At 39.4% G+C, this 13,226-nt stretch overlaps 1 protein-coding gene across 1 annotated transcript; it reads left to right on the top strand.

Moving 5' to 3' along the window:
- Positions 1-12,284: 12,284 nt before the first annotated feature.
- Positions 12,285-13,226, top strand: LOC125281706 (olfactory receptor 4F6-like). The gene has a single exon (XM_048215364.1). The coding sequence runs from the start codon at positions 12,285-12,287 to the stop codon at positions 13,224-13,226; it is 942 nt and encodes a 313-aa protein (XP_048071321.1).

Below are 13,226 nucleotides of genomic sequence, written 5' to 3'. Positions count from 1 at the left end.
CAAAATACTATGATTATCAGATCATTCATCCATTCATCCATTTATCCACACGTTCACAAACATTTACTGAACACTTACTATGGGCCAGAATTTGTTAATAAGATAACTGTATCTCTTTAGGGAGCTCCTAGATGTGGTAGGAGCGATATACAGAACAGAGTAGTATCATGAACATTATGCTTGCACAGCATGACATGAGAGCATAAAGCAATGAGATTAGTTGCAACTGGAAGAAAGAAGGCTTGTCCTTGAGGAGGTGTTACGTGAGCTGTACTTCCTTGTGAAAAGCAGTCAGCCGAACGTATGAGTTCAGTCATAGCAAGCAAGGAAACTTAACAAAAACGAGGTTATTCAAGTAGTTCAAGAAAATTGGAGAGTATTTTTTGGGAATAGGGGAGAATCAAGATGCGAAGCTGGGGATAGACAGAGGACAGATCACCTATGTGAAGGAGTCCAAACTTTTGTGCAGGAGTAAAAGTCATAGAAGGAGTTTAAGCAGAACTGTAACCAATCAGAGGACTCTCACAGAGACCTCTCTTCTTTTCTTTTCTCAACTGATTACTTCTATTTCTCTTTTCTCCTACTTTTTTAAATCTTTATCAGTTCCTTCCTTCTCTCTCTCTCTCTCTCTTTTTAAGATATTATATATTTGATAGAGCACGAGAGAGACAGAGAACACAAACAGGGTGAGGGTCAGAGGGAGAAGCAAGCTCTCCGTTGAGCAGGGAACCCAATGTGGGACTCGATCCTGGGACTCCAGGATCATGACCTGAGCCCAAGGCAGATGCTTAACCGACTGAGCTGCCCAGGCGCCTGGAGAGAGAAAATCTTAATCAGGTTCCACGCCCAGTGCAGAGCCCAGCACAGGGCACCATCTCACCACCCCGTTGAGATCGTGACCTGAGCTAAAATCAAGAGTCAGATGCTTAACCAACTAAGCCACTCAGACACCCCCCTTTTTCTGTCTTTTAAAAATCATCTCCATCCTTAATCAAAAATGTATCCATTCTCTCGCTCTCACACACACATACACATATATCTCCAGGAAAAAATAGTATTAAAAATATAAATATGTAAAGGTTGTACCTCAAGATGGACCCCTTGCTGAGAGCTTCTGCCATATTGATAGTTTTGATTTCCGGTGAGAAAAGAGTTGGTCACTTACTAGTAAAGTTTTATGTCATTTTTTTAATGTTTGTGTTGTGTTTTTTCTTTTAACATTCTGTACAGCTTGAATTTTCACTTTTGTAATTTTTTAATTCTAAAATTTTTAGATTTTAACATAGTGTTTATTAGTACCAATATACAATATAATGATTCAGCAATTCTATACATTATTCAGTGCTCATTATAAGTGTACTCTTAATCACCTTACTCATTTCACCTAAATCCCCCCCACCCCCCAGCTTTCCTCTGGCAACCAGGTTGCTCTCTGTATTCAGGTCTGTTTTTCTTTTTTTTTTTTTAATGATTTTTTACTATATTATGTTAGTCACCATACAGTACATTCCCGGTTTCCCATGTAAAGTTCGATAATTCATTAGTTGCGTATAACACCCAGTGCACCATGCAATACATGCCCTACTTACTACCCATCACTGGTCTATCCCATTCCCCCACCCCCCTCCCCTCTGAGGCCCTCAGTTTGTTTCTCATAGTCCATTGTCTCTCATGTTTCATTCCCCCTTCTGATTACCCCCTTTCTTTATCCCTTTCTTCCCCTACATATCATCCTAGTTCTTATATTCCATAGATGAGAGAAATCATATGATAATTGTCTTTCTCTGCTTGACTTATTTCACTTAGCATTATCTCCTCCAGTGCCGTCCATGTTGCAGCAAATGTTGAGAATTCGTTCTTTCTGATAGCTGAGTAATATTCCATTGTATATATGGACCACAACTTCTTAATCCAGTCATCTGTTGAAGGGCATCTCGGCTACTTCCATGATTTAGCTATTGTGGACAATGCTGCTATGAACATTGGGGTGCATATGGCCCTTCTCTTCATTACGTCTGTATCTTTGGGGTAAATACCCAGTAGTGCAATGGCTGGGTCATAGGGTAGCTCAATTTTTAACTTTTTAAGGGACCTCCACACTGTTTTCCGAGTGGCTGCAACAACCTGCATTCCCAACAACAATGTAGGAGGGATCCCCTTTCTCCACATCCTCTCCAGCAATTGCTGTTTCCTGCCTTGTTGATTTTTGCCATTCTAACTGGTGTAAGGTGGTATCTTACTGTGGTTTTGATTTTAATTTCCCTGATGGCTAATGATTTTGAACATTTTTTCGTGTCTGTTAGCCATTTGTATGTCCTCATTGGAAAAGTATCTGTTCATAACTTCTGCCCATTTTTTGATTTGTTTATTTGTTTCTCGTGTATCGAGTTTGAGAAGTTCTTTGTAGACCTTGGATACCAGTCCTTTATCTGTAGTGTCATTTGCAAATATATTCTCCCATTCCATGGGCTTCCTCTTAGTTTTTTTGACTGTTTCCTTGGCTGTGCAGAAGCTTTTTATCTTGATGAAGTCCCATAAGTTCATTTTATCTTTTGTTTCTCTTGCCTTTGGAGATGTCATGAAAAATGTTGCTTTGGCCGATGTCGTAGAGGTTGCTGCCTATGTTCTCCTCTAGAATTTTGATGGATTCCTGTCTCACATCGAGGTCTTTCATCCATTTGGAGTTTATTTTTGTGTATGGTGTGAGAGAGTGGTCAAGTTTCATTCTTTTGCATGTAGCTGTCCAATATTCCCAGCACCATTTGTTGAAGAGACTTTCTTTTTTCCACCAGATGTTTTTTCCTGCTTTATCAAAGATTAGTTGCCCAAAGAGCCAAGGGTCCATTTCTGGGTTCTCTATTCTGTTCCATTGGTCTATGTGTCTGTTTTTGTGCCAGTACCATGCTGTCTTTGTGATCACAGTTTTGTAGCACAGCTCGAAATCCCGCATTGTGATGCCCCCAGCTTTGTTTTTCCTTTTCAACACTTCCTTGGCGATTCGGGGCCTTTTCTGTTACCATACAAATTTAAGGACTATTTGTTCCAGTTCTTTGAAAAATATCCTCGGTATTTTGATCAGGATAGCATTGAAAGTGTAGATTGCTCTGTAGCATGGACATTTTAACTATATTAATTCTCCCGATCCATGAGCATGGAATATTTTTCCATCTTTTTATGTCTTCCTCAATGTCTTTCAAGAGTGATTCATAGTTTCTAGAATATAGGTCCTTTACGTCTCTGGTTAAGTTAATTCCAAGGTAACGTATGGTTTTTGGTGCTATTGTAAATGGGATGGATTCCCTAATTTCTCTTTCTTCAGTCTCATTGTTCGTGTATAAAAATGCAATTGATCTGAGCATTGATTTTGTATCCCGCCAAATTACTGAATTGCTCTATAACTTCTAATAGTTTGGGAGTGGATTCTTTTGGGTTTTCCATCTAGAGTATCATGTCATCTGCGAAGAGAGACATTTTGACTTCTTCTTTGCCGATTCGGATACCTTTGATCCGTTTTTGTTGTCTGATTGCTGTTGCAAGGACATCTAGTACTATGTTGAATATAGTGGCGGGAGTGGGCATGCTTGTCGTGTTCCTGATCTTAAGGGAAAGGCTTTCAGCTTTTCCCCATTGAGAATGATATTTGCTGTAGGTTTTTCATAGATGGCTTTTATGAGATTGAGAAATGTAACCTCTATTCCTACACTCTGAAGGGTTTTAATCAGGAAAGGATGCTGTATTTTGTCAAATGCTTTTTCTGTATCAATTGAGAGGATCATATGGTTCCTGAATCTTTTCTTGTTGATATGATGAATCACGTTGAATGATTTGCGAATGTTGAACCACGCTTGCATCCCAGGGATGAATCCCACTTGGTCATGATGGATACTCCTTTTAATGTACTGTTGAATTCTATTAACAAGGATCTTGTTGAGGATTTTGGTGTCCATATTCATTAGGGAAATCGGTCTGTAATTCTCCTTTTTCAAGGGGTCTTTGCCTTGTTTGGGGATCAAGGTAATATTGGCCTCATAGAATGAGTTTGGTAGCTTTCCTTCTGTTTCTATTTTTTGAAATAGCTTTAGGAGAATAGGTATTATTTCTTCTTTGAATGTTTGGTAGAATTCCCCAGGAAAACCATCCGGGCCTGGAGTTTTGTTATTTGGAAGGTTGTTTATCACTGACTCAATCTCTTCATAATTAATTGGCCTGTTTAAGAAAGCAATTTCTTCCGGTTTCAATCTTGGTAGTTTATGGGTTTCCAGGAAGGCCTCCATCTCTTCCAGATTGCTTAGTTTATTGGCATATAGCTGTTGATAAAAGTTTCTAATAATCCTTCCTAATTCATTACTGTTGGTCATGACCTCTCCTTTTCATTCATAATTTTAACAATCTGGGTCCTTTCTCTTTTCTTTTGGATAAGTCTTGCCAGTGGTCTGTCAATCTTATTGATTTTCTCAAAGAACCAGCTTCTAGTCCTGTTGATTTGCTCTACTGTACTTCTGGTTTCTAATTCATTGATTTCTGCTCTCATCTTGGTCAACTGCTTGCTCATGAGTGGATTAGGCCTGTCCCTCTGTTGCTTTTCCAGCTTCTTCAGGTGAGAATATAAAAACTGCATTTTAGATTTTTCTATTCTTTTGAGTGAGGCTTAGATGGCTATGTATTTGCCCCTTAGGACTGCCTTTGCAGTATCCCATAGGTTTTGGACCGTTGTATTTTCATTCTCATTGGTCTCCATAAATTGTTTAAATTGATTTTTGATTTCCTGGTTTATCGAGTCATTCCTGAGCAGGATGGTTCTTAGTCTCCAAGTGTTTGAGTTTCTTCCAAATTTTTCCTTGTGGTTGAGTTCCACTTTCAGAGCGTTGTGGTCTGAGAATATGCAGGGGATAATTCAATCTTTTGGTATCGGCTGAGACCTGTTTTGTGTCCCAAAACATGGTCTATTCTTCAAAATGTTCCATGGGCATTAGAATAGAATGAGTATTCTTTGGTTCTGGGTGTAGTGTTCTATATATATCTATGAGGTCCAACTCGTCGAGTATGGCATTCAAAGCCTTTGATTCTTTGCTTAGTTTTTGCCAGGGTGTTCTGTCTATTTCTGATAGTGTGGTATTGAGGTCACCTACTATTAATGTATTTTTATCTATATGTCTCTTTATTCTGGTTAAGAGTTGGCTTGTGTATCTTGCTGCTACCCTGTTGGGGGCATATACATTTATAATCGTCATATCCACTTGTTGAATACTTCCTTTAAGAATAATATAGTGCCCTTCTGCATCTCTAACTATAGTCTTTAGTTTAAAATCTAATCTATCTGATATGAGAATTGCTACCCCAGCTTTCTTTTGAGGTCCATTTGCGTGAAAAATGGTACTCCATCCCTTTACTGACAGTCTGAGTATATCTTTGGATTCAAAATGAGTCTCTTGTAGACAGCAAATGGATGGGTCATTTCTTTTTATCCAATCTGCAACCCTGTGGCACTTTATGGGAGCATTTAAGCCATTCACATTAGGACTGAATACTGAGAGATATGATTTTAATGATGCCATATTGCCAGTAAAGTCTTTGTTTGTATCAGTTGTGACTTTCTGTTCTGTATCCCTCTTGGGGCCTTTTTACCTTTATAGAACCCCCATTAATATCTCCTGTAGGGCTGGTTTCATCCAGAGCCCAAATTATTGACTGGGACCCAGGCTGTGCGCCCTTGTTTTATAGGGATCTTAGGGATGTGGGCTTCTTCTTTAAAGATTTTATTTGTTTATGTGGCAGAGAGACAACCAGTGAGAGATGGAACACAAGCAGGGGAGTGGGAGAGGAGGAAGCAGCCTCCCAGCAGAGGAGCCCGATGAGGGACTCCTTTCCAGAACGCTGGGATCAAGCCCTGAGCCGAAGACAGGCGCTTAATGACTGCGACACCCAGGCGCCCCGGGATATGGGCTTCTTGATTTTTCAGCCTGCCTTCTGGGGGGGGGGGGGGGTTGCCACGCCGATACTCAGGCAACCCTGTTTGGGTAGAATCTCCGTGTCCCCTGCAAGGGGGATGGGGATGGGCACGCTGTGAGCTGGTATTTCCAGGCTTTTGTTCTCTGGCGGCTTTCCCTGGTGGTTTGCTCTGCCTCTTCTGAGAGTCAGAGCAGCGGCGGCCGAATCTGAGACTCTGTCTCAGAACAGAGGGATTGCGGACTGTTGTCCGCTGATGTTCTGGCCACTTTAACTCTGTTACTGTTGGTGCTGATCAACCCTGCAGCGTCCCCGGATGTGCGCCCCACACCCCGCGTCCCAGCCCTCACTTCCAGGGCAGGCGCATCTCTGTCCTTTGTGTTTCTAACACCGCCAGCTGCCAGTAGCCCCCGTGTGCTCCCGGATCTCCCGGTCTCAGTCTGGTTCCAGTGAGCACCCCGGAGTTCTGTGAGAAGTCTGGTCGCGCGCGTTCCCCAGCCCAAGGTCTCAGTCTGCTGTCTCGCAGGTGCCGGTCCCCGAGCCCACCTGCTCCCCCGTGCAGGTGGCTACCGCTTCCCGGGTGCCCGAATGCGGCGGCTCCCTCCCCCTTCCATTTATCTTCCGATATCTGTGCGCGGTTTCATGGCTCCCCGCTTCGTACCTCAATACTCAGAGCTGGAGATGTTCATTTGTAGAGATCCAGATGTATCTTCCTGTGTCTCAGGCTGATTCCGTGGATGTTCAGGCTGGTATGGTACCTATCCAGCTCGACTCAGGGGACTGGCTGAAAAAGGGGTCCCCTACTCCTCTGCCATCTTAACTCAATTCCGAAATCCAATACTTGTTGACCACCTGCTCTCTGTCAGGTACCACTCTTCACCCCAGATGCCTCAGGGAAGACCCTTTGTGGAGGGAGCTGCCTCTGTAACTACAAGGCATGACAAGATTACCTTCTGACAGTTGTCTCCCTGAATTCTGAAATTACGCAGCTTTTCAGCTGTCTGGTTAGTTTGTTGTTGTTCTTCTTTTTTTTTTTTTTTTTCAAAAGTTCCTGTGAATTATTTCTTGTAGAAAGTGGTCACTTTTCTGTTCATACAGTTGCTGTTATTCTTTTCTTCATTCTCCAGTTGAGTTTGTAGGTATTCAGAATGGTTTGATAGCTCTCTAGCTGAATTCCTGGGACCAGATGAAAACTAGGTCTTCTGCTCCTCCGCCATCTTGGACTCTCAATCTCCAGGTCTGTTTTTCTGTTTCTCTCTTTTTTTCCTTGTTTTATTCCTTAAATCCACATATGAATGAAATCATGTGGTATTTATCTTTCTCTGACTGATTTGTTTCATGTAGCACTATATCCTCTAGGTCCATCTGTGTTGTTGCAAATGGCAAGACCTCATTCTTTTTAATGGCTTTTTAATGGAATATATATAATTTTCCACTATATATACAGTAGAATATTAACACACACACACACACACAACACCACATCTTCTTTATTTATCTATGGATGGACACTTAGGTTGCTTCCATTTCTTAGCTATTGTAAATAATGCTACAATATAGATGGGGTGCATGTATGTTTAAAAATTAATGTTTTCAGTTTCTTTGGGTAAATACCCAGAAGTGGAATTATGTACTGGAAAAGTCAGCTACATCACCTGATCTTGAAAGTAGTTGCTTTACAAAGAAGAGATACTATGGTGCTTAGGACATAATGCGTGTTCACCAGCCCCTGGCACCTCATGGGTGTCTCCTGTGTGCCTGTGTGTGCCCGACTGTTTTGAGATTCATAAATAGATCCCCTTCAGTATACCCCGGATACCCTAGGCACTTTTCAAACTGCTGCTTCTGTGCTGTATCTTTGTTATGCTGGCTCTTTAAGCGCAGGGACTCAGTTTCCTCTAGTCCTTAGGCTCTCTCAGAGCTAAGCCATCTGATTTTTAATTTTTACCTAGAGTTAAGCCCCATTGATTGTAAAAACTAGAGAAGTTAAGCTCCACTGGTTTTCACAGACAGTGTTATGGGGCTCATCATCTCAGTGCAGGTCCCCCGTGCCTGGAGTGCCTGGTGTGGTGTCTGATCCTCTCACTTCTCTGTGCCTGTGATTTTTGTTTGTTGTTAGTGTCCCAGGAGCTTGATTCCAGGCCGCGTCTCTGCCCCTTCCTACCCTTTTCCACTTGGCTTCCTCTCTATGATTAACTGTGGAAAGTCTGTTCTGCCAATCTTCAGGTTATCTTCAGTTAGTTGTGTTAATGTGGTTGTTATCTTGGTGTGTCCATGGGACAAGGAGAGCTCAGGATCCTCCTACTTCACCTTTCCAGAACTCCCCTGGATCTGATCTTCACTTTCATGTTTTCAAAAATCCATGTTTTTTTTTAATTAAATGCCAATTCTTTGTAGAAGGCATCCAAATTTCAGAGATAAGGATTTTAGAAAGTTAAAGTCATGTATAATCAATCACATTTTACTATATTAATTCTAAAAAGCTAGGCATTTGTTCTTAAAGATGTCCTTATGTGCATATACACAGAATCATACTACTGATTCTATTCTGCAAAAATTGAAAGATTTGGTATTAATTTATATTTTGGTTATTTACAATTCTTTGTCATTGCTGTTGTGTACTAGTGCACTGAACATGTAAATATATATCAACACTGGGCAGGTAAGCTGTGGCATTTCCTTTTGGTTATGATAATATGAATTTAGCCCTCTGTTTAGGGTTAGGGGTCTGAGGCACCTCTGTTCTTGTCTATACTTGGACATTTTAAATTCTAATAAATATTTATTTCCACTCTCACCAATCATGCATAAAAATTCCCATCATAAGGACTTCTTTGAGCATGCTAGGATTAATCTTTATGTTTTTCTTTTTCCAGTTTTTTTGGGGGGTTTGTTTTAGCCAATATGTTAAGAAAGAATGATAAAACAAAACAAGACTTTTTTTTTAATTGCATTTTCTTAATGATTGGTGAGGTTGAATATTTTTAGATAAGTTTAATTTTCAATTGTTGTTACTTATTTGTATATTTTTCTATTTTTTAAATTGGAACTCACATTTTAGAGTTAGTGCACTAACATATTTTAGCATAAGTAATCTATACTCTTTATGACAATATTGCCTCTTTTCTCCCATTGAACTGTGTCAGCTGAAGTCAGCTGATAATAAGTCAAGAAATCCTGAATTTTAAAAAATAAGGAAAAGGAGAAGAGTGAACAAAAATCACCCATTTATTTTTATTACTCGGAGAAAATGATTGGTAATTTCCTTTTAGTGCATTATCTCTGAGTCTAAAGCAATTCTGTCTTCACCTTCTATAATTGTGATTATATGGATCATATGTTCTGCATCTCAAATATTTGTTTTTTAAGGCCCACACATTACGTGGTCAAAATATAAAAACACCTGGAAGCTCCTTGTAAGTCACATCCATTGCCATTCCCTTCTGTGATTGTCCTATTTTTCTGTCCAATTCTTATTTATTTTTCCCCATTATTGTCCATATTCTCCATTAAGGGCCCTTGTAACAGAGCCTCCTAGCATCACTCCCATAGTGTTTCTTTTTGGCTACAATACCCGGCTCATGCCATAACCCTCAGGATGCTCATTTCTGCTTGACCTGGCTGCCATCAAGTCTATTCTTGACTACATAGCGTCCCTGGTGATTCCACTAATATATGCAGTGGAGGCTTGTGCCCAGGCTGAAGCCCAGGCATGACTGAAGTGGCAGGGAGAAGTCATGACATAAAAAAAATGGTTGTCAGTGATGTGGGGCCTGGAGAGAGCTTGGTGGTAGCAGTGCAAGGGGGGGACCCATGGTATTCCATTCACAGGTGGAATAAGCATCAATAATGCTTGGTTGTGAAAAGGAAAAGTAGTTTACAAAATCATATAAGGGAAAAAATTAATATTAGTTGGCTTCCTGTGAAATTGGTATTTGACTATTTTTTGATCTATCAAAGTACCAATTTCATATGGTTCAAACTAATATATATTTTATATATTATATATATATATATGTATATATTATATATATATATATCTCCAGAGATCAACAATCTGTTGCTTTTTTAATTTCTGTTTTTCTAGCTTAATTTAAAAAAAAAATGTTTTCTGTACATTTTCTTGTAAACTGCTCTTTGTAAATAAAGGTTTATTATTTAAATTTTCATAATTTTGTACATATAAGGTTGAATACCTTTCCACTTTGAATATACTATAGATAATTCCTTGTTATTTGAATTTAGGTTACTTCCATTTTTTCCCTTTTTATAAATAATTGTATAACATTTGCCCAGTAGCTAAATATTTTGGCTTATCTGTTGTTTCTACCTTAAGAAAAATTTCTTGTAATATAAGTCTTAGTCCTAAAGCGATTTAAAGATATTTGATATGTATTTTGAAATTGTGTTCTGGAGAAGTTTTATGAATTTGACTGTGAATAATAAAGACTGTTTCCTCATAGCATAACTGATGATATATTATTCATTTATTCTTACATAATAGCAAATCCATATTGTTTTACTTACATTTCTTTGATTGCTAGTGAGTTTGACTATTCTTCATATGTTGACTATTTAGATTTCTTATTCCGTCCAAGTTTTTATGTGTTTGTTCATTCAAAATTTGGTTCATCATTATATTTAATAACTATTTTCCCACATTTGTCTTTTTTTCTAAAAATAGTATGTAGAAGATTACATTTTTTAACCTGAAGGTGTCCATTTTTTTCCGCATGATTTACACATGAGGGGATATGCTTAGATTTTTCTCACACAAAGGATTATGTAAAAATAAGCCTATATTTCTTCTATTTTTCCATTTCTTTTATTATTTAAATATTCATTAAAATGCATTTGATATACTGTTGTAAGGTCAGGAATTTACTTCTACCAAGTTTGGTTAGTTATGTCAACACCATTTATTGATAAATTTATCCTTTCTGTAGTGATTTGATATGATCTTTCGATAGACTCGTAATAGATCTCTCTCTTCCCTCTGGATTACTCTGTTGCATTCTTTACTTTGCAGCTACTGTCAACTCTTCAAGGTACTAATATTATTTCACTGTTCTACTTCAGTGGCTTTCTATCACTTCTAAGATATTGACCAAATTCTTTATACAGAGTAGAGGACTCTACCTTGATCAGACCCTTGCTGATCTTTTATTTATTCCAAATTGTTCTGTTTCTTCATTCTTAAGAGTATTTCCCATGTTTTTCTTCTCGGTAGATCACTCTTCCTACTCTTCCTCACTTATTTAACTCCTACTCATCATTTAGATCTTAGCACAAATGTCTTCTTCCAGATCACAGCAGATGGCACTGCTATGAGCTCTTATAATTCTCATACCCTTTGTTCTTTTCTTCAAATAACTTATTACCATTATAATCATATAGTTATGTCATTAGTTATTTAATGCCTAGCTTCACGACTAGACTACAGACTACATAAAGACAGGGCATTTATTTGTCATGAGCATGCTATAAAGGCGCACACATGAGTTGTGTCTCTCCACAATGTCAGCTTTATTCAGTCATAAAGCAAAATTAAATCACAATTATAAAGCAGGTTCAGGATTCCAAACTCAATGACATTTCACCATGCGATTAAACTTGGCTTCTTACACAGCACACAGAGCAGGACAGAAGACAAGCCACACAACAAACAAGATAACAGAAGGGTGTAGGAAGTTAACGAACCAAACGCAAAGTCATTCTGTGGGTGCACAATTGAGTTAAGACCTCCCTCTCCTCTGGGTCAACTCTGGCCACTTACTGCTTCAAGTTCAAGCAGTGAAGGATCTCCATTCTGTTCAGAGATCAGTCGGGCAGAGTGTTTCATGGCAGTTGCCTTTTCTTAAGTGGTCAGACATAGTGGGGTCAGGTCTGAAGAGTCTGACAGCTTATTGCCAAGATCCTTCAGTTTTTAAAGGGATTTAATCAGTTTGGGGTCTCTGCAGACCTCCTCTGGTTTTGCTCCTTATCAGTTCTGGGGTGTCAGCTGACGTTGGTCCTGGCGATATCTCCTAGCTACAGTCCCTTAACTGCTTGCATCATTGCTTGACACATGCTCCTTCTTGACATGAGAGACTCTGTACAATAGTATTCCCCAGAATGTGGCACAGTGCCAAGTATGTAGGTCTTCATGATAGCTGCTTAATCAACATTTATTGAATGAATAAACTTTCTATGACTTTTTCAAGGGACTTTTGTGACAAGAGTGAAGTTTTTTCTTTAGTGTCAGAATTTGAAACTCAATGACATCTGTTTCTTTCAATAGCTCTGGTGCATCCCTTTATAATTATTTTTATTTGTCCCTTTCAGGTAACACAAAGTCAATGAATAAATCAAATTACTCTTCAGTGTCTGAATTTGTGTTGCTGGGACTTTCTACCTCTAGACCAGTGCAGCATTTTCTCCTTGCCTTCTCTACAGTGTTTTATGTAACAATTGTTGTGGGAAACTTCCTTGTTGTGTTTGTAGTGACCTTTGACCCTTACTTACGTTCTCCCATGTACTTCCTTTTAGCTAATCTCTCATTCATTGATTTGTGTTTTTCTACCTTGATAGTACCTAAGATGATTCATGACCTGTACTCTGGGGACAAAACCATATCCTTTCAGGGATGTGTCATCCAGATATTCGCCCTTCATGTCCTGGGTGGATCAGAGATGGTGCTGCTTGTTGCCATGGCCCTGGACCGATATGTGGCCATATGTAAGCCCCTCCACTACCTGACTATCATGAGCCCACAGATGTGCATTTTACTTCTGTCTGGTGCTTGGGCTATTGGCTTCATTCATTCGGTGGCCCAGTTAGCTTTTGTTGGCCACTTGCCTTTTTGTGGTCCTAATGAGACAGATAGCTTTTACTGTGACCTTCCTTGGTTTATCAGACTTGCCTGCACAGACACCTACAGAATGGAATTCATGGTTACTGCCAACAGTGGGTTCATTTCCATGGGCACCTTCTTCTTATTACTTATGTCCTATATCTTCATCCTAGTCAGTCTGTGGAAACGTTCCATATGTGGTGGTTTGTCTAAGGCCTTTTCTACTCTGTCAGCTCACATCACCATGGTGGTTTTGTTCTTTGGACCATGCATCTTTGTTTATGTGTGGCCATTTCCCACCGTGTCAGTGGATAAATTTCTTGCCATTTTGGACTTTATGATTACACCCATTCTGAATCCTGTTATCTACACACTGAGGAACAAGGACATGAAGATGGCAATGAAGAGGCTGCGTAGTCAACTCCCGAGTTTGAGAATGATCTCCTAA

This window comes from Ursus arctos, unplaced genomic scaffold (assembly GCF_023065955.2).
Source record: "Ursus arctos isolate Adak ecotype North America unplaced genomic scaffold, UrsArc2.0 scaffold_4, whole genome shotgun sequence".
In the NCBI taxonomy this organism is placed as follows: Eukaryota; Metazoa; Chordata; class Mammalia; order Carnivora; family Ursidae; genus Ursus; species Ursus arctos.
Note: the sequence above shows the minus strand (reverse complement) of the source record. Positions and strands in the feature narration are given on the sequence as shown.

Bases quoted from the DNA above. Each gene is read 5' to 3' on its own strand.
- LOC125281706 (XM_048215364.1), top strand. From the start codon at position 12,285: ATGAATAAATCAAATTACTCTTCAGTGTCTGAATTTGTGTTGCTGGGA.